General features: G+C 49.2%; 1 protein-coding gene across 3 annotated transcripts in view; it reads right to left on the bottom strand.

Annotated features, from left to right (window-relative positions):
- CCDC88C (coiled-coil and HOOK domain protein 88C) overlaps window positions 1-22,121 on the bottom strand; it is a 584,514-nt gene that overhangs the window by 339,051 nt on the left and 223,342 nt on the right. For all 3 annotated transcript variants that reach the window (XM_086937646.1, XM_086937645.1, XM_086937647.1), the window contains exon 4: window positions 10,083-10,152. In XM_086937646.1, the coding sequence (XP_086793772.1) occupies window positions 10,083-10,152 (70 nt within the window). The remainder of the gene's footprint in view (window positions 1-10,082; window positions 10,153-22,121) is intronic.

Genomic DNA, 22,121 nt, shown 5'->3' with positions numbered 1-22,121 from the left:
CCAACCCACTCTGCGAAGAAACTGGAACAAAATCACCATCGACCAGATCTCCTCATCGCTTCTTCAAAACCCCCCCGCCCACTCCTCAAACCCCGATCAAGCAGCCACTAACCTCACCCAATGGTTATCCAACAGCGCCGACATCCTAGCACCACTGAAAAAACGACAAATCAAACTAGGCAGCAAGAAGGCCTCCTGGTTCAACGATGACCTTAAGAAATCCAAGCAACTCTGTCGCTCCCTTGAGAAGGCCTGGAAAAAAGACCCAAACACCAGCACTAAGGACGCCTTCAAAAACGCCACTCGCATACACCACCAACTGATCCGGAATGCCAAGAAAGCCGCTTTCAAGGACCGACTAGACAGCAACGCCCACAACAGCAAGGAATTATTCAACATCGTCAAGGAATTTACCAACCCCTCAGCCAACTCCAACGACATCACCCCCTCTCAAGCCCTCTGCGACTCCCTAGCCTCATTCTTCCACAACAAAATTGCAGACATCCACAACAGCTTCGACAACCGACCCGAAGACCAACCCACCCAACCCTCTGCAGGACCCCCACCCCCCTTGAACACCCTCAATGACTGGAACCCAATCTCTACCAAGGACACCATCCGTCTGATGAACTCTATCCACTCAGGATCCCCCACAGACCCATGCCCTCACCACATCTTCAACAAAGCAGATTCCATTATAGCACCGCACCTCCGAGACGTCATCAACTGCTCCTTCAACTCCGCCACCTTCCCGGAAACTTGGAAACATGCTGAACTCACCGCCCTTCTGAAAAAACCAACAGCGGACCCCACCGAACTCAAAAATTACCGCCCCATCTCGCTTCTTCCATTCCCGGCCAAAGTCATCGAGAAAGCGGTCAACAACCAGCTCGCCGCCTTCCTCGAAACCAACAAATCCCTCGACTCCTCACAGTCCGGCTTCCGAGCCAAACATAGCACTGAGACCGCCCTCATCGCAGCAACAGACGACATTCGAACCCTACTGGACAATGGAGACACAGTCGCCCTCATCCTCCTCGACCTCTCCGCAGCCTTCGACACAGTCTGCCATAGCACCCTTTTACAGCGCCTCAGAAACTTCGGAATCCAAGGAAAAGCACTGGAATGGATCACCTCGTTCCTCACCAGAAGAACCCAGAGAGTCCGCCTTCCACCATTCAAATCAGAGGCCACTGAGGTCATCTGCGGCGTACCACAAGGATCTTCACTCAGCCCCACCCTCTTCAACGTATACATGAGCCCCCTCGCGGCCATCGCACGCCAACACAACCTCAACATCATCTCCTACGCTGATGACACTCAACTGATCCTATCACTCACCAAAGACCCTAACACTGCCAAAACCAACCTCCATGAAGGAATGAAAGAAGTAGCCGAATGGATGAAGCACAGCCGTCTGAAACTGAACTCAGAGAAAACAGAAGTCCTCATCCTAGGCACCTCCCCCTCCGCCTGGGATGACTCTTGGTGGCCAGAGGCCCTTGGAAAAGCACCCATCCCGACGGACCACGCACGGAACCTGGGAGTCATCCTAGATTCCTCACTCTCGATGAACAGACAATTCAACGCCGTTTCTTCATCTTGCTTCAACATTCTTCGCATGCTCAAAAAAACATTTCGCTGGATCCCCACCGAAACTAGAAAAACGGTCACCCACGCACTGGTCACGAGCCGCCTGGACTACGGAAACACCCTCTACGCCGGTACCACCGCAAAACTCCAGAAAAAACTCCAACGCATCCAGAGCGCTTCAGCCAGGCTCATATTAGACATCCTGCGTAAAGAACACATCTCTGGTCACCTGAAAAACCTCCACTGGCTCCCCGTCAATAAGAGGATCACTTTCCGCCTCCTTACCCACGCACACAAAGCACTCTACGAAATCGGACCCGAATGCCTCAACACACGACTGTCCTTCTACACCCTCTCCCGCCAACTACGATCCTCCAACCAAGCCCTCGCCACTGTACCTCGCATCAATAAAACCACCATGGGAGGCAGATCCTTCTCCTACCTGGCGGCTAAAACCTGGAACTCACTTCCAACTCACCTCCGCCTTACTCAGAACCACCTAGCATTCAGAAAGCAGCTTAAAACGTGGATATTCGACGAGTAATTCCCCACTCTTCTTCAAGCGCCTTGAGACCCTCTGGGTATGTAGCGCGCTATATAAATCTATTGACTTGACTTGACTTGAGTTTCCATATTAAGCTTGTCATCAATCCAGATTCCCATGTTCTTTAAGACCTGTGTTGGTTTGGGACTATCACCTAATTGCTCTGGCCAATCAATTTCCAACCATTTGAGGGGTCGTTTACCATAATCATGACTTTAGTCTTTCCCTCATTCAATTTAAGCAAATTAACAACCACCCATTCAGTGGCCTTGGTTAAGCATTGGCCGAGCTGGATAGGATTAGGGATGGGATTAAGTGCCATAATAATTTGCGTGTTGTCTGCATATGATGCCAGGTCCTGGCAAAATGGCCTGTGGTCTGCCAAATAGCTAAAGCTGGGTGTAACTTGACCAAAAAATGGATGGCCGTTTTTAAGGGGCATAAAGGTTGGATCCTCTTGAAGTTTTTCCAAAGGTTTCTGAAATACACTTTATACCAAAGTTTAAAAAAAATGTAAATGGTCACAGGTGGTTCTCTATATTAAAATTATATGCAAGATTGCCATTTGCTCTCGAACCAGTACACTGCTCAAGACATTTAAACATATAGTTATTACTCAAGCAAAAACAGGTGGAAAGTTTGAAAATCTATCCTTTTAAAGTATTTGTAGTTTGCCAAAATAATTTCAAATTGAGTTTGAGAAAGCATTTTTAGTTATTGATGCAACAATCACCAGAAGCAACAATGTGCATAAATCGCCCATGTTCGCACAACAATGGAGCTACAGATCTGCTTTGCTGGTGTGCCAAAAGTGGGGAAGGATATGTGATGGGATTCGTCATGAAATTCCAATATAGTAATTTTTCCCCTTGTGGCATTAGTGTGCCACTATGCCATAATGAAAGGTGTCACTGCAGAGTGACTTGCCACCATCTTCTCTAAGGCAGGGCCTCCTGTATGTCATATTAGCAAAGGAACATGACACAGGAGGGTGACAGAGCTCTCCAGAAGCCTTGACGTTGCCATCACATAATGTAAGGGGCATCACATGCTGCATCTTTCAGACCATTTACCACCATTCTGCCTGCTTTCCCCTACAATGGCATGGTGCGTCTTCGGGCTCCCTCTCTAGGACAGGCAAGTCCTTTACTACCCATTATCTTGCTCGTTGATCCTTATGCATTCATTTGTAACTTTCACAGTCATTGATAAGGCAATGTTTTGTTCTAGGACCCTTTTGGCATGCAGCTTTGATTTGTTTTATCTGCTTGTCTTTTCTGCCTATTGGTCTCCATCCTGCAAAGCCCTAGGTTGCTGCTGGTGACATTGTGCCAAAATGTCATCCTTCCTTTGTCCCTAAGGCAGCATTCTCCATTAAGTAATTGGGGGAATGCTTGCTTGTTGTCGGGTAACCAGCTTTGGAAGGCAAAGCATTTTCCGTGTACCTGGATGCTGATGCCTATGCCCTCCTCGGGTAAAATCCAGGTCACCCCTGTATTCAGGTATGTGCCCCTCTATCCTTCGTGTGAGTTGCGTGGAAGTATGTCTGAAACTGTTTGAGTGCCATCCCTGCAGGAGGACTCAAGGTCTGTAGTTTTCGCAGCTAGCCACAAGAGGGCATCTCCTGTGCACATGATCTCCCATGAGTCTCTGGTGGAAATATTTATGCCTAATCAAGAATGGCTTGTCTCCGTCTAGAAGTTGGCTAGAATGCATAACCTTATCCCCCTGTGCACAGGGAGGAGCTGGAAAAAATGTTATATTCATTCAGTGGGGAAAGTGTTTGATTTTCTTATAGTGCCACTAGGTAATTGGGAGCTTAACTGAAATGTAGCTACCAAAAACCGCACAATCAGCATAACTTAAATGAAAATCAAGATGTGGGGTTCTTAACAAAAACTCCAATAAGCGGATAATGAGGCAACTGTTGTTTTCAAAGCATAACAAGCTCAATAGAGTTTTCTTCCTGGATCACTACATAGACATTGCCTATCTCACTACACTGAATTTTCTGAGCGTAGTCAAAGGAGAGGGAACCTATCTTGACCAGTACTCCAGAGAACCATGGAGGCTTTTACTCGACAGGACAGATAAGTCAAGGTTTGGTGGACACAGAGCAGCAGAATAAGCGAAAGCTTGAAGCCAGGTTTCAGTGCGCCAAAGGATGGTAACTCCAGCCTTGCATAATGACCTTCACTGGACCAATGGCAGCTGTCTTCTAGGGACATGACCCCACCCACCACATGCAAGTGGGCTAAATGTGTCCCCTTGTGTACCATATCTCCAACCCTGATCTCAGCCCGGCGTGTTGAAGCTCAGCGCCTCTTTACAGCAGAAAACCATAATTTGTGAACTGCATAATGAGCCACTACATAAGGTCCACCTGCCTCTCTGTACCCATGTATACCAAGCAAAAGAATATAACGGACTGGACGTTGATGGCAAATATAGAAAAAAAATCTAACTCTTAGATAAATAAAAATGTACAGCCTCTTAAAATTGCCTTTAACTGTGAGCTGGGAAAATTAAATATCATGGAAATTCAGTAGTAGAAACTGAGGTATGGGCCCATGTTGCGGCAAAGTGTCCCCTAAATGTGAGGTGCAAGACCCCACCCCACAAATGTCACCAGAAAATCCTGGCCACAATAATGAGGTACAATAATCAAACATTTTGCTTGTAGGTGCCCTCTAATAGTGAAGTGCCAGCAACCAGGCCCCACTAGGTACGAGAATATCCTGACCGCGACCATGAGCTACTAAAAACCAGGCCTGTTTCTCGGTCAGGTGCAGAGTACGGTCTTTATAGCACTACAAGAGTTTGGGACAATTCTTCTGCTTGGATGTGTCATGTATCAGGCTTCATAATTGGTCTTGGGTATCATTTGGAGGCAATCATGTATCAAAGAGATGAGAAGCAAAGGGTCTCTGAGAAGTTAAATCCTATTGGAAAAATCCCTTTCTCGAACGCCACTCAAAAAGCTAATGACCTTGTGAAATGGTGTAGTGGGGCACTATGTGTCTATTTCCTACGCAGAGCCACTTGGCCTCCCACAACCAGTTTAGCCACCAGAAATGACCACTGCGTACAGACAATGGGCAACAGTGCCACGCAATGACCAAGGGTGGATGATGGGAAGTATTTATAGTTTTTGTGCCTGAAGTGGTGTCCTCAGGAAAGCACTTCCCAACAAAGCAATTTTTTAATTTGTAAGCATTTTTTTATTTTATTTTTAAATACCTTTAATGTAAGGTTGATTTGTAGAACACTGCTTGTCACACATGAGGGTATCCATGCCATTTCACAATAACAGAGTTCGAATAGTACATTCACCTTCTCAATGGCCACAAATCCCTCAACAGCCCGAGGGCACAACTGAAATCTAGCAGTGTTTGAGAGATGGTTGTGTCTTGTGTAGCAATAGAGCAGCCCCAACAGGTGTGGGCCACGTGTGGGATTGGGCATGAGCCCCAGTCTGTGGGTACACGGTTGTTCGCCTGGGAACGGCCCAGTCGCCATCCAATGCTAGGCTTCATTAACTTTGTGTCTGAGGGTACAGCTAATGCGATATCAATTCACACACCCGTCTCCACCATCAATCCCTCCCCACAATTTGAGGCTGCTTCACATCTGCAGTAAGCACTGCACAAGAAGCCACGTGAAAAGCGCAGTTACTGACCAACTCAGTGGTACTCCTTTCATCAACCTATGAAAGAGGGAACCGTGAGCAGGCCATGAAGAGATTGTATTTGTGACCAGGAGGTTACTCGGAGTTGTACATGCACTGCGAAACTTTAATATTTAGAAACCCACCATTTTATTGCTCTTCCTAAATTCCAGGGCCTACTGTTACTTTTGACAGTAAAGCAAATGTTTATAGAGTACTTTTGCTGTTGAGTGGAAGGAAAACCAATATTTCTGCAGTACAGTGCGTGAAGCTCAGGGAGTTGCTATTAATTAATTAATTAATTATGGCCTGAGTAAAACACACGCAGAACACCATGTAACAGTGTTCACATAACCTTTCCTGTAAAGGTCATTTGTTGCCCTTGAATCTTCACTGTTTGATAAATAAAGCACGTTCTCTCGGCTCTCTTGTTTGTATATCAGCACCAACAAATATGCACTAGGTCAAGGAGCAGACGTGATACATGAAATTGTTTCCAATTACGTAGACGATCTTGTGGAAGGGAGTGTACACTGCGCACCAATCAAGGCAAGCATGCAACCTTCAAACAATGCATGTAACATTCATGGATTTGAATACGTATTAGATTATTTGGCAAAGGTGCAGGGCAATGTCGCATGCACTGGCCAAATTGGCAATCGCCATATCCTAGGTTTAAAAAAAACTGCACTGTTTGTATGTTAGGATTTTTTGTTTTTTTTTGCATCAATTGAGCGGTACAAAATCCCCCATCTCTAGTGCAGATTTCGGTAATATGCCCGCGGGTCTATGGCAGAGCTAAGAAATAATTTTTTAACTGAGATGATTTACATATACCTGCGCGGTCCCATAAACTGCTAAGTTTTGGTTTTAAGCATTTGCAAACTTGTTTAGGTTCCATGAGGTTTCCTGGCTTATTACACCAATACTCAAAGTTTTATATAGCGCGAACAAGATCTTTGCAGATATCAGAGCGCTTTACAGAACCAAGGGGTAGGGGCAAGAGGGTGATTAAACAAACTATTGGGTACAATATAGAAGTTGGTAGTAAATGAGTAGCAGGATAGGATAGCAATCATGTGAAAATATAATAACAATAAACAATCAGGTAACCAATAATACAGAAACGGTGCAAAGTCTTTGATCCAACAAAAATAGAGTTCAGGTGAACTTAGCCATAAGGATGGCTTTTACCTCTTTCTTAAAAAATGCAGTGGAGGAGATAAGCCTGGTTTCAGGCTGGAGTGCATTCCAGATCCTGGGTGCCATTCCTGAGAAGGAGCGTTTGTATGTTTTTTCCTTCCGGAATCTTCGAGGTTTCAGGAGGAGATTTTTTGTGCTTCCATTGGATCTCGAGCCTCCTGAAATAGTTAGCTTTTGAGTGAGGTAGTTGGGTGACTTGTGGTGTACGGCCAAGTAAGTCATACAGGCAATTTTCAGCTGTATTCTGGCTTCAAAAGGCAGCCAGTTCAGGCATTTACAATGCACAAAGGGGTAGTTAGTACGAGCAGTAGTAGGACATGGACTCAAAACCGACGTCTGGTGATGGGCTGGAAATTACTAGTAGCACTTAGGGAAACAAGTATTGGCAAAGCCAACAGGTCTCGCCTTCATAATGCGAGTGCCAAGCTAATGGGTCTGTCAATCTTAGTTTATAAAGCATTGTTAAAAAAAAAATGCTGGAGGAACATACATCTTAAGGTATCTCAGAACAGTATACTACTGAACTAAAGATTTCCCATCTTTATAAATGATGTGATTTATTGTTAAAATACTTTTTACTTTGAACAGCAAAGAATAAAGAGGTATCAGATTTTAGAGGTAAACTCTTTCTCGGGCCTAATTCAGTTCCACAGGACTCAGAACTGAAACAAATGCAAGAGACCTTTAGTCCTCTGCTGTAGCCCAGCGAACCCTTTTATGAGACTCTTAGAGAAGAGTCATCATTTTAGTCATGCTAAGTATAACTTCTGCTTCAAATGCAGGCTGAGTTAATCAGTCTGCCCCTATAACAGTGCCATAAATCCTGTCAAGCAAGTACTAAGCTTCATACACTCTTACAGTTTGCTAGTTCACAAGAATTAAACACGCAGCTGCTACCATAGTTCACAAGAGTGCTTTATTTTACATAAACTACAACAGGGCTGTGGCAGGGTGAACAGATGCGAGAGGTGACCGCTTTAACGGGATTTAACGGGTGGCAGCTGATCGGCATCGACTTCTTGGGATGTCTGGAATGGGTATTCCCCCCGCTCCTTTGAGTATTGCCAAAGGGCATACGAGTTGCATCCCTCGCAGCGATATCACCACATATGACTCCTACACGCCCTACGATCCCATATACCGATTGGTACATCCATTCCAGAATATTCCCCAATGGAAGACAGGTTGTTGCTTGACCCCATAACGGAGAAACCCACATCAACTATTTACCGTAAATTAATAAATACTATGCCCGACCTATTGGTCAAACTTATAACAGCTTGGGTCACGGATCTTGGGAGTTTAGACGAGGAAGACTGGCAGGATGAGCTGCACGATCCTAGAGCGATAGCAATCCGTTCAAGGTTCAGGTTGATGCAGTTTAAAATCCTTCACCGTTCTTACTACCCTCGTGCACACCTGTATGCAGGGGGAAAGTGCCAGTCGGCATCATGCGTAAGGGGTTGTCAACAAGAGGGCACCTTTTTTCATATCCTGTGGGAGTGTCCAGAGATCATTCCTTTCTGGACAAAGGTCACTGACACCATGTCTAGGATAGTGGGGAAGACTGTTCCGATGGACCCGAAGTGGCTTTTGTTGATGATAAAAGGGAACACTGATTGGTCAAGGTATGTGGAAATATGGTTGGCCTTGGCTGCGGGTGTAGCGAAACAAAATATTGCAGGGGGTGAGGAGCGCAGACACTCCCTTGGTGGGAGGACTGGAGGCGTGACCTTGATTGGTGCCAGAGGGCAGAGAGACTGTATATTAAAGTAGGGGGCGACCTAAAAAATGGAAGAAGGTGTGAGCGCCCTGGCAGAAGTACAGAGAAATTGGAGCACCCCCCTGGGTAGTTGTGTTGATGATTGCTGATTTTCCCTGTGGTTCCCCAACAAGCATTTTCTTGTTAACGCTTGTATTCTCTTTCATGTGGTATGTACACATTGTTTTTGTACTGGATGTTCTCATGAGAATTGTTAATAAAAAAATATTATAAAAAAAAATACTAATCTGTAAAAGGCTTTGCCAATGCTTGTTTGTAAAAAAAATTTAAAAAAATAATTTAAAAAAACATTTCAGAAAACTAGAGGAAAAGCTCATATATTTCTTAAGATATCTCTTATCTAACTACTGAATTCAATATCTTGAATTTCTATAAATGGCATGGTTAATTTTTTCAAATGTTATGCAGGAAACTATGTACAGAATTTAAAAGGCCTGTTGACATGATCGAATTTAAAAATACCACAGGAGACGAGTTGCAGGTACTTAAATGAACATAACTGCTGTCTGAGGTAGTGTAAAAATTCAAAGAAAACATTTGCTATTTACTTTCCATATAACTTGGAACTGGAGAAAATGCTCTTTGCATTTGATCTCTGCTGCAGCCAGATTTATGGATCTACAGGAGAAGAGGCCTCCCCAATCCAGTCCCAGAACTAAACCTTCAGCCTTAAATGCAGGCAGAGTGCAGCAGCCTGATCCTCCCCCAGGGCTATAAATACTGGCTTTGTGTACCAAAGCCAGGATTTAATGCAATGAACGAAAGGCAAAAGATAAAAATAAAAAACGTACAATACAAGTGTTCTCTTTGCTCAAACCTGGTCAAATATACCTACTGCAGTGCTTTTACAGATGCTCTGTGAGGGTGTGGGGAGCAACAAGGAGAGCAAGAACACACATTCGGTAAGTGCACAATAATAAAGCAGCTCTCCAAATGTGAGCAGTGGAAGGAATAAAGTCATCCAGTCAAAAGGTTGGTAAAGAAGCTAAGCACTAAGGGAGGGGCAAACATAAGAAGAGGAGAGACACCCACTGAATAAGCAAGCAAGCAAGCAAGCAAATTAGATTAACAAGAAAACCAACATATGTCATGTAATGGGCTTTCCCCTATTGGTAAAGTCCACAATAAGTCTTCAGCAACAAATAAAAGCTGCCTGTAGGCAAGACTTAAACGAAGGTTCCAGCCCTGCCACCATTACACAGCCAAACGCATGTGTTTTAACAGAGATATTTTTGTTTTTGATAGACCGCCCCCCTCAAATTACACATTTTAAAAAAATGAGAAATACCTACCAGAAAGAGGATCTTTGCCAATCAGCAAAATATCAGGCAAATTCATTACGATCAGCTGTTGAAGAACCTCCTGAAATGACAAACCAGAAAACACATGATGAGACTTGAAAATGTCACATTTGACTTCCAGTAAACAAAAAAAACATAATAAAACAAAAACAAAATCACAAGGAGAAGCAAAAATGCTACATTTCAAAGTGGGACATTTTCGGTAGATGCCTATTGAGGATTTTTTTTTTATTTTTATTAAAGACCTTTATTGTTAATATCGCCGATCGTCAACATAGATAGTGCATGCCTTTCCACTTCATGTAACATAAAACAGCATGAGGGCCCGAAGGTCAATACTTAAGGGTTACTATACACAGCCAGGGTGCCGGCATCCCGGAGGCCCGGCGGCGTGGGGTGGTGAAGCTAGTTCGCAGATACCAGGCATGTCTCTCCCTGTGAGCCCTTATCAATGCAACTGGACAGTCGGCATTCGTACAGAGCAAATATAACATTGCGGTCTTACAACAAAATAACAAAGAACCAGAAAGGGAACTACCCCTAAACTACCCCGAGACCCTTCCCGTTTGCTTCGAGTGTGAGCGTGTATTCCTGTCAACCTCCCTATGCTACTAATGTTGGTTGCGCCCTCCGTGTGTGTCATGACCACCCTCCACCCCTGTTGCCTCCCATTCCACATCCCACCCAGCCCGCCTCCCGTGTGCCGTGTGCGTCCTTTTCCTTCTTCTCCCTCCCAAACTCATATCTTTAGTTCTCCTCACGTGGCTTTTGTCCCAGGTCTACCTCGTCGTCCAACTCCTGTGCCTGAAACTCGTCGACGTCTGACGTGTCAGAGCTATCCTCCACCCCCTTGTGTAGGTGTTCCTTATAGAGTTCCCAGAAGGATTTCGGCCTGCTTTTAGGCGGCAGCAGTTCGCTATACAATTCCGTTTGCGTGCAGCAGTATTGCAGGTCCCTAAGCCACCTCGTTTTAGTAGGGAGTGGTCCGCGCATCCAGCAAGTTGCTATCACTCTTCTGGCTAACAGCATCGCCACATCCACTAATCTGCGTAATGAAGGAGCCAATGGTTTGGAGAAGCCTAGTAGTGCAAGCGACGGGGACCTCTGCAGCGGCTCCCCCAGTATCTCGTCTAGCTCTGCAAATACCTCCACCCAGAAGGACCTCACCCCCGGGCAGAGCCAGGCCAAATGAAAGAAATCAGCAACCTGGGCACGACAGCGCTCACATTCCGAGGACGTGCGAAGGCCATAGCGATGCAGTCGCTCGGGGGTGTAGTACACCCGCTGCAGAAATTTAAAATGCACCAGCCGGTGCCTGCCGTTCAAAGAAACCTTGCGAGTATTGGCGCAACAATAGCGCCACATAGCATCATCTATGGGGGCTTGGAGATCTGTTTCCCACGCTGCTCTAGCAGCAGAGGTTGGCAATGTTTGGTGCGACACTCCTAACTTGTTCACCTGGGAGACCAGTTTGGTAGGTGTTTTAGTCTTAATTACATATGACAATTCCGGGATCTCCTCAGGTTCCTTCAACGTGGGGCCTAGTATTTCTCGGCAGGCTGATCGGAGCCTGTGGTACTGGAACCTCTGGAGCAGGGTGGGAGCCGGGGCAATGGGGGGAAGTTGTTCCCAGGTTTTCAGAGTACCCTCCAAGAACAAGTCCTCCATATTTATTATGCCAAGGGCTCTCAGGGCCTCTATTACGCCCTTCTCGTTGAGCGGGTCGAGCCATAGGGCCCAGGCTACCGGCATCAGTGGGGAGTACATTAGTTCACAGCCTCGCTCCCTCATCAGAGCGTGCCACGCGTGGTTGGTCGCCTTAAGCGAATCCATATGCCCGGTTGCTCGGTCCGCCGGGAGGCAGATCGTGGCGGGCAGAGGGAGTGGGTCAGCGAACAGCCTCTCTAGAATGAGATGCGGCGTACGTGCGTCTCCGTGGATCCACGAGTGTAGGTGTATCGCCTGCGCCACTCGATAGTAGCGCTCCAGGTCAGGCGCTCCCAGTCCCCCCATTTCGCATGGGAGAGTAAGTGTCGCCCACTTGACTCGAGGTTGTTTCCCGCCCCAGGCAAGTCTGATTAAGACTTGTGTTAACCGTTTGAAGAAGACTCTCGACAGAACCACTGGGATATTAACAAAGAGGAAGAGGAACCGGGGCAGCACTATCATTTTTATGATGGCGATCCTGCCCAGTAGTGAGAGTGGGAGTCTGATCCAGACGTCCACGTCGTCCACTAGCTTGTTAAACGCGATCCCGTAGTTGTCCCGGATCAGGATCTCGGGGTCCGTGTGTAGGCGGATGCCCAAGTATCTGACCGAGTCGTCTGTCCATTGAAGGGGGTACTCCATATCGAATGGCCGTGTCACTGGGGTCAGGGGGAAGGCGATGGACTTATCCCAGTTCACTCTAAGTCCGGAGAGCGATCCAAAACGGACCACTTCTCTGAGGACCGAGGTCAAGTTGGATTCTGGGTCGCGGACGTACAGTAAAGTGTCGTCGGCATACGTCGAGATACCAATTTTGTAGGTAGGAAAGCTAACCCCCTCCAGGCTATGGTATTCTCGTATGGCACATGCTAGTGGTTCCGCTACCAGCGCATACAGCAGAGGTGACAGAGGGCATCCCTGTCGGGTCCCCCTACTGATGTGTATCGGCTCTGAGACTCTGTCTCCTAGCCGTAGACGGGCCGAGGGGTGGTGGTAAAGAGCCCCTATCCTCTGCAAGAACGGTTCTCCCAGTCCCAGTTTCCGCAACACTCTGATCATGAATGGCCATTCGACAGAGTCGAACGCCTTTTCCATGTCAAGGAAAATCGCCAGTGCGCGATTCTCCTGTTTTACGTGCTGTGTCGTACCCAGTACCGTGCGGATGTTATAAGTTAGATTCCGGCTAGGGACGAAACCAGATTGCTCCGGTGCCACGAGGTCTGGGACCAGTAAAGCCAGCCGGTTGGCTAGCACCTTGGCGTACAGTTTCGCGTCTACATTCAGTAAGCTGAGCGGTCTGTACGAGCCACAGAGATCAGGGGGTTTCCCCGGTTTTGGGATCGTAATCAGCAAGGCTTCCCGCATGGAGAGAGGCATCTCCCCATCCTCGCAGATGGAGTCAAAGAGGGTTATTAGGAGTGGGAGCAGGAGATCTTTGAATGCTTTATAAAAGCCTACCGTGAGACCATCGGAGCCCGGGGCACTACCCGACCTCATGCTGCCTAGGGCATCTAATATCTCGTCTCCGTGGATTGGGGCCATTAGAAATTCCCGGTCTGAGTTCTTGAGAAACGGCATTGAAATGTATTCCAGATAGTCATCAATTTCTTTTTCCGCCCCCTCTGCCTTGGAACGGTAGAGTTCCGTGTAATAGCGCCTAAATGTCTCCAGTATTTGGTCTTCCTCGGCCACCCTGTCTCCCTCTGGGGACTGCAGTTCTTCTATCACTAAGGGTCTCCGTGAGCCCTTGACCATACGGGCCAATAGCGCCCCCGGCCTTTCCCCCTCCCCAAACGCCCGAGCCGTGGCGTATTTGCCCATGTAAAGGACCTCTCTGTCCGCTAGTGTGTTGTATTCCGTCAGCAATGACTGCAGCGCCAGTCCCCCGTCGCCACCGGGAGCTGCCGACTGTCGATTCTCTAATTCCGCCAGTTTTGTTTCTAAGTCGGATAGTTCCCGCCTAATGGTGCGTAGCACGCTAGAGTGTTTGGACATGGCCATCCCCCTTATATACACTTTGAAGGCCTCCCAGACCATAAAGAAATCATCGACCGAATTAATATTGGTGGCGAAGTAACGTTCTATGTCTTCCGCCATCTCCCCACGGAAGGCATCATCTAGCAGAGCGTAGGGCGGGAAACGCCACGTGTAGGGTGGGATCCCCTTCTTGCCAGTGGAAAGATGGATCAGTATTGGTGAGTGGTCAGAGAGGGTGCGTGGGAGTATCTCGCAAGAGCTAATACCACTAAGGACTGAAGGAGAGGCCAACCAGTAGTCTATCCTAGTATGTATGTCGTGGTAGGCCGAGTAGTGTGTGAATCCGCCCTGCAGGGGGTGTTTGTCCCTCCAAACATCTACTAGGTCCAGCTTGGTCATCTCTGCTTTCATATAGGCGGCAGATGCTACCGGTCTTCGAGCAGGACCTGCGGAACGGTCCTTGGCAGGGTCAAATACAAAGTTGAAGTCCCCCCCCCATAACATTTTAGAGTGGGTGTGCGGTCTACATGCAGCTGACAGGGTCGCATAAAATTCCGGAGTATCATAATTGGGGCCATAAACGTTCACTAGGAGCAGATCCAGACCTCTCCCCACACACCTAGCAATGACATATCTACCCTCTAAGTCCATCTGTACCGGGGTCAACTTCAACCTCGAGGAGGGGTTTGCCCAAATAAGCACTCCACGGGCGTGCGTAGTGAAGCCCGCTGCCACTATATTACCTGCCAACCCTCTGGTCTGCAACATCCTGCTACTGACAGGCAGGTGTGTTTCCTGCAATAGGGCCAGATCAACATGGTGCCTGTGGAGAAAGCTAAGAACCTTCCTCAGCTTGCGGTAGTCATTTAATCCTCGCACATTCCAGGTCATCAGTTTTAGCATATGTCGGGCCTGTGTGTGTGTAGACATTACAGCAGCAGACATTGCAGTATACAACAAATCATTGTGACCCCAGGGGCAGAGAGAGTACGACGACTCAGGGCAACCGTACCAATGGTGGCTGGCCAGTCACTCCAGACCGATACACTTTTTTCAATCCAGCTACTCTTAGCAAACCTCGGGCTCTTCCATAACTCAACATCAACAATCCCCCCAAACCATACCCCTGATACCGCCCCCCTTGCTCCCCCCCACCCACAGCTGACCACCCCCAACCCGGCCAGACAGGACCCCCCATGAATCCCCATCAACTCAGAAACCTCAGTTTTTAAGGCAATACGAATCCCAACTCCCTGGGGAGTGTCACAACCAAAAGCACTGGGGCAAAGCGAGCCGAAGTTGCGCTGAACCACCAACGGTTTCAAAGTTTATCACCAGCTCGGTACCTCAGTCCAGCCCCAAAGTGTTCCAGTGCCTGACTCGGAATTCGACCATTCCCCAGCTCCCTCCGATCCCGACCTCGCTATCAAGTCTCGATCCACCTCGTCAGCACTTGTAGACATCCCCTGCAACCGTGGGAAAAGAACAATTTGCAGTACAATTTTTTCTCCCACCTACCAACCACAGTCTCCAGTTGCATCGGGCTGACAGCTCTCAGTGGGGGGAGGGGCGCATCACCTGCGCAGCAGTGAGTCTAGTCTCACCTCCCGTAGGGGGAGCAACATATACTGACTTCGATGCCTCAGTCCTGCTCCTCCAAGTTCGACGTTTCACCCAAGTCCACTCCGATTTGTTGTCGTTGTTCCTTACGCTCTCGAGCCCATGTCTTCAGAGACTTCTGCAATTCCTTGGGATCCGTAAAGAAGTACGATTTCCCACCAGTGTTTATTCTCAGTTTGGCCGGGTAAAGCATTGCATAATCGAGCCCCAACTCGCGCAACTGTTTTTTGTGCGGCGCAAATTGCCGGCGCTCCTCCTGTACTTTGGCCGTGAAGTCTGGGTACAGCGAGATGTCCATGCCTTCCATCTGTAGCTTTCCTTTTTCCCTGGCCAACCGCAAAGCTGTGTCTCTGTCCCTGTAATTCAGGAGTTTCGCAATAATGGGACGGGGTGGCGCGCCAGGCTGTGGTTGAGGGCCTAAAGTGCGGTGCGCCCGCTCCACTATGAACATCGGGGAGAAAGCCTCCTCCCCAAGCAGTACTTTCAGCAAGTTCTCTACGTAGAGCTCCATTTTGCCAGTCCGAGTTGATTCTGCCACCCCCGTAATACGAATGTTCGATCTGCGGGAGCGCGCTTCTAAATCTTCGGATTTATCACGGATCACCTGCAGTAGCCTGCCGAATTGCTTTCTGTCCTTGTCCCATTCGGACTGTGCCTCCTCGGCCTCCGTGAGGCGTCTCTCCGCCATATCCAGGCGCTCCGCATGCTTGTCCACCCTTTCCGCCATGCGGTCCATGCGGTATGACAAAGCGTCTATCTTGGAGCCCACCGCCTCAATGCTGTTCTGGATGCCCTTCTCCATCGCTGCCAGCAGGTCCCGAAGCTCTGTAGTAGCTGCCGCTGCCACTGGCCCTTTAGGGGAGGCCTCAGGGGCCGGTATCTCGGACCCTTTGGGTTTGCGGCGGTCAAATGATAGTTTCGCCTGCGTGGCATCGTTTTTCCCCATGGTTTCCTCCCAGCGCAGTGTGGTTCTGTCCCAGGGTAGTCAGGGCCGTGGAAGTAGTGCTCCGATCGCCTCTTCACCACCCCCGGCAGCTCTACAGGAGTTAAATGGGGCAGGCGGGCCAAAATGGCGGTTCCAAAGTGAGCGCTGCCGCCGCTGGGCGTCCTGTTCAATCCCCCTCGCTCCGCCAAACAGTTTTAGCCCCCGACAGTACCTTATAGCAGCAGTGTCACAGCGCGAGGGCTCCCGAGTGCCTCAGGGTCCGTCCTTGACCGTGGTGATCTCCGCACCTCCGCACTCCGTACCGGCTCTTCGCCGTGTCCACCGTGCTCCGTCTCGGTGTTCCCGTGTGAGGGTGCAGGCGTGATCGCTGTGGGGTGGTGTGCAGTGGCTGGGGGGCTCCCCTGTATCGAGGTGACTGCTCACGGATCCGAGCGCTGACCACCCCGTCTCCTCCAGCTGTCGGGGCCGCACGTCGGGTGACGTCGCTCGGCTCGCTCCGCAGGACAGGCCGCGGCTTCAGGCCTGGTCCGCCGCCACTCTACTTCGCGGAGCTTCGCTGCGTTTCCTGTGTAGCGAGTGGCCGCTCAAGCTCTCTCGATCGGGTCCGGGGGTGCCAGGGGCCACAAGGTACAGCACACAGCGAGCCTGGCACTCGGTAGGATATTTTAGCAGGATATTGTAGGGGCTTGGGCGAGGAGCCGAAAGCTCACACGTCCGACATCGACGCTGGCTAGCTCCGCCCCCCATGCCTATTGAGGATTACTCGACCAATGGTTACTCACTCTCGACTTCTGCGTAAGCAATCCAATGTTAATGGATGTGACTACTGGAGGTCAGATGTCTCACTATTGGCTACTACTCATTGTCTGGGAGATGCGAGCGCTCTTCTCCTTACATGTCTTCTTACTTACACACCCAAGGAGACAGTGTTCATTTACAGACGGATCCCACAGAAGTGTCAAAATACACCACCCAATGTCTAAGATACTGCAATCCAGTTCTGCCACGTTTACACCAAGCCCTGTTTGTAGATCTCAGAGGCGCTAAAATCAATAAGCAGGACATACAAAAACAGGATAAATTAAAAAAAACATAAATAAATGAAAATGTAATCATAGCTTCTATAGGTTGTTGTAAATTATTTATCTTAAATCCCATTATAACGTCAAGTACACCCGGAGGAGAAAGGGACCACTTTACATTCATAAAACAAAAAATATTGAACCAGCTTGGCAATGGATCATACAGTTAAAGCCCCTGCAGCTCACATTATATATTTAAAACCCCTTGAGCACACACGTGCAAATAGATCTATGTGCAGGAGATGTGCAAGGCTGTTAATGAGGAGGACGCTTCTGCAAACACCTGGTGCTGTTCTCGTAGGGGAAACGTCAGGGGAGCTTGAAAAAAACCCAACAAAAGCACCAAGATTCTGCGACAAGAGAGGCGCCATCACAATAGACAACCTCAGCTTTGCATCTGAGCACAGATATGCAGATAGGCCTGACCTATACGAAGTAAAGAACATTTCGGGGTTATCTTTCAATCTTCTTATATCTTGAAGTTGGCAGACAATTTCCTCAACATTGATATTTCCCCAAATCCCTTGGCAATTTATAAAGTAAAACCTTTGATGGTCGTGAAAAGGATACAATTAGTAAAGAAGCAAGAGAGTATATCTTTATTTCTTTAACATTTACCACCTACAAAAATGAATATTGAGAGTGACAACCGAGTGCAGAGTGTGAGCAGAGGTTTGTGTACTTGTGCAGGCTTACATTCCTCTAGGGGCCTGTTAGACGGACCGGGAAGGTCGGCCGAGATTACGGGGAGAGGTCTCCGGGGAGAGCCGCCTCCAACGACTGTACAGACAAGTAACTTCCCCCCCACAGATGGACACCACACAAGACTGAAGGTTAACGAGACTTTATATGCAATTCTTAGGTTACGATGGTATGATACAAGGAGGTCTGGACTCAGGGGTCCCCTCGATTCAAGTCTTTGGCTGAGGAAAGGGGTAGCGGGACAGTCTTAATTACCAATGAGTACGAAGTAGCTCTCAATCCTCGAGCTCGGCGTTGAGATGATCGGGCCGTGGAGGAGCCAAGCAGGTCCCGATATGGATGAAGGAAAGATGACGGTTACAACGGTCCGCGGCCACGCCAGCAGGTCCCGACGACGATGAAGACTGTAGGTTACGACGGCTGTGGCAGCGCCAACAGGCAGGATGATGGTGCACAGGACAGAGCTACGGCAGCGCCAGTAGTCCGTCCAGGATGAGTTCCTCTTTACGTCTCTCGACTCCAAGATACAACTGCCTTCCTGCTCTGGAGCTGCCCCAGTTATAGGGCTGGCGTGCTTTGATGTCCGGACCCTCGCACTTGGGGGTCGGGAGGTCCGGGATGAGGGAGTCCAGACACCCAGCAGGGGGGTGGAGCCAGCGCCCGGGGAGGTGATGGGCGAGCGGCACTTGGCGGGGGAGAGCCATCGGCACCTCGTTCTCCCATTGACTTGCCAAGTAGCCCGCTCACCTCCTGGGTGGAGGGTGGTGCCGAAATGTCTGAGGCCGGGCTAGGCCCAGGGTTGAGGTCGATCGGGGGCCAGGCGGCCTCGTGATGAAGTGTCCAAGATGGCGGCCCAGGCTGGGCGCGTGGGCCGGCAGTGGATCGGGCCCATGAGGTCGATATGTTTGAAGGCAGGGGTCCCTGAGGGGACGGAGGACGTGCAATGGTGGTGTGTGGTACTTGCGTGACCGGGCTCGGGCCTGGTCGAGCCGGGGGAGAGCGGCCCTTCACGTGGCCTGTCCAACATGCGTCCCCCCCAGCTGAAGGCGGGGAGAGTTACCCATCCTCTTGGGGACTCTCCTCGTCGAGGCGGAAAAACCGGGACAGGCCATCCGCGTTGGCGTGATCTGACCCGGGCCGGTGTTCGACTGTGAAGTCCATACCTTGCAGGGAGATGGACCAGCGTAGCAACTTTGGGTTTTCCCCCCGCATATGCATCAGCCACTGCAGGGGTCGGTGGTCGGTCTGCACCCGAAAGTGGGTGCCAAAAAGGTAGGGCCGGAGCTTCTTGAGGGCCCATACCACCGCGAAGGCTTCCCTCTCTATGGTGCTCCAGCGTTGCTCCCGTGGTAGGAGTCTCCGGCTGATGAAGGCCACCGGTTGATCGAGGCCTTCGGTGTTCACTTGAGACAGGACCGCCCCAATGCCCTGGTCGGAGGCGTCCGTCTGGACGATGAACTCCCGGCTGTAGTCGGGGGCCTGGAGCACAGGGGCGGAACACATGGCGGCTTTCAACTGTTCGAATGCCGTTTGACACTCTGAGGTCCAGTTCACTTTCTTGGGCTGATTCTTTGACGTGAGTTCTGTGAGAGGCCCCACTATGGTACCATAGTCTTTCACGAACCTTCGGTAATAGCCCGTGAGGCCCAGGAAGGCTCGTACCTCGGTTTGGGTGATAGGGGGCTGCCAGTTCTGGATGGCGGCAATTTTCAGCTGTAGAGGGGCCACTAGGCCGCTTCCCACCTGGTGTCCGAGGTAGGTCACAGATCCTTGTCCAATTTGACACTTGCTGGCCTTGATCGTGAGGCCAGCTCGCTGAAGGGCTTGCAGCACTGCTCGGAGGTGGTGAAGGTGCTCGGTCCAATGGTGGCTGTACACAGCGATGTCGTCGAGGTAGGCGGCGCTGAACCCTTCGAGCCCCGCCAGGACCTGATTGACGAGCCGTTGGAAAGTCGCTGGGGCATTCTTCATGCCGAAGGGCATGACCGTAAAATGGTAGTGGCCATCGGGGGTGGAGAAGGCAGAGCGTTCTTGTGCTCGGGGGGTGAGGCCGATCTGCCAATAACCTGCTGTCAGGTCGAAGATGCTGAGGAAGCGGGCAGCTCCCATTCGGTCGACCAGTTCATCTGCCCGGGGGATGGGATGTGCGTCTGTTTTGGTGACTTCATTCGGGCCCCGGTAGTCGACGCAGAACCGGAGTTCTGGTGTGGCTCCGGTGAGGTTCCGTGACGGTTCCGTGACAACTTGAACCCGTATTTTCAAGTTTGTCGGAAATACATAAAATTGGTATCAGTGAACCGCAAATGATCCATTTAGTATATCCTAGTGTTTTCGCTACGCTACGAGCAAGAGCACTCCTTCTACCGACACATTTCTGATATACACACGGCATCCATCTTAGATCGTGGCCGCCATTTTGTGTTTCCTTGCCCTCACATATGCAATAGCCTCTGATCACTTCATTCACTCCACTTTGATTAAGGACACGTAGCTTTAGCCGGAGATTCACCTCTTACGTGACACGTGCACCTAAAACCAGATCACGCTGTAGCTGCATGACTCGACAAAGGCTGCCTCCACTGCCCGAGGCCAGTCCTGCCAAACTGGTCTTCGTGTCCATTGTACCTGATCATGATTAGGCGGCCGAAGCCGGTAGCCTTGCCCATTTACAACCCACAAACATCTCTTATCCCGCTTTTCTATCTTCTGCACCTGGCTCTGCTCCTTTCCTTCTGGGCCTTTATTAGGGGGAGGTAACGAACTTTACGATGAGGCGGTCCGGCTCTTGAATACAATATTGACAAGGGATTGTGATGGACTGGTGGGAACCCCTCTTCGTGATGTTTGGTATCAGATATTATCGACAGTTCCTGTGTAACGCCAAATATTTATTGTTTAGAGACACAAAAGGTTTGGGAATGTACCGACATGTGAAATATTTGCCTAGAGCACAATTTTTAGTATATAAGGAGCAACCCACTTTGTACAAATCGAACAGGCTCCTAGTCTCTGCCCGTGTGTAGATTCTGTGACTTCTGTGTCCCTGCAGTAATAAACCTTTGGTCTTTGACGCCACCATCGAGAAGCCCGTGTTTCTGTTCATTTGTGCACCAAGGCAGGTGGGACTCCGGGGTCTTCGGGTGTTGTACCCTGACACCTCTGGACGGAACCAAAAAGTCCAGAACTCCAATTGGCGCCCAACGTGGGGCGACGTCATTCGGTACCGGTCCAAAAGCCTGAAGAGTTCGAGAAGCTTCGTGTGAAGATTCCTGAGGGAGGCGCCCCACTTCATCGATCCCGGCATATCGCAAAAGTGGCCCTGAAGTCCACGAGGATTCCCGTTCAGGACGGCTGCAGTGGGCCGTTGCCTTGACCGTCGCCCTGTCTTGGACCCGAAGTGGTGCAGTCCTTAGTACGGCGAAACGTGACGGGTTTCTCCTTGGTGACGTCTTCAGTGCCTCAGTTAAGTATTTAGTGATAGCTAGCTGGTTACTTTTGTGAGGATTGTTAAAAATCCTTGATCGGTTCTTGGTTTGGTTTGGTTTTGTAAGATTATCATTGGTTGTTCTAGTTACGATAATCTATTTGGTTTAGTTTTGGGTATCGATACATCAGTTCGTTTTTGGTAGGCCTAAGTTCTTGGTTCAAGTGCACAATTTGTTTCGTGTTTGTTTGTTTTGTGTTCCGGACTGAAAATGGTAAGTCGGAAAATGTTGTCTTGTTTTAGTTGCAACAGTGACTCACAATTAGAGGACTCTTGTCTGGTTCCTCCGATTGGGACTCCCCTATATGATTTATACTGTAAGTATGGTGTGGGTCCTATAACTTATAATGAGATATGGGTCCGTTATTGTAAGAAGGATGGTGTCCTTAGTTGGCCACTGCATGGTAGTTTTGAACAAGAGATTCTCGACAACTTAGAAGCGAAATTGTTTAGGAAGAAAGCCCGGCCGGCAATGTTTGACTCTTTTCGTTATTGGCGGAAAGAATCCAAAC

This window comes from Lissotriton vulgaris, chromosome 9, assembly GCF_964263255.1.
Source record: "Lissotriton vulgaris chromosome 9, aLisVul1.2, whole genome shotgun sequence".
In the NCBI taxonomy this organism is placed as follows: domain Eukaryota; kingdom Metazoa; phylum Chordata; class Amphibia; order Caudata; family Salamandridae; genus Lissotriton; species Lissotriton vulgaris.
This window is presented reverse-complemented; position numbering and strand designations above follow the sequence as displayed.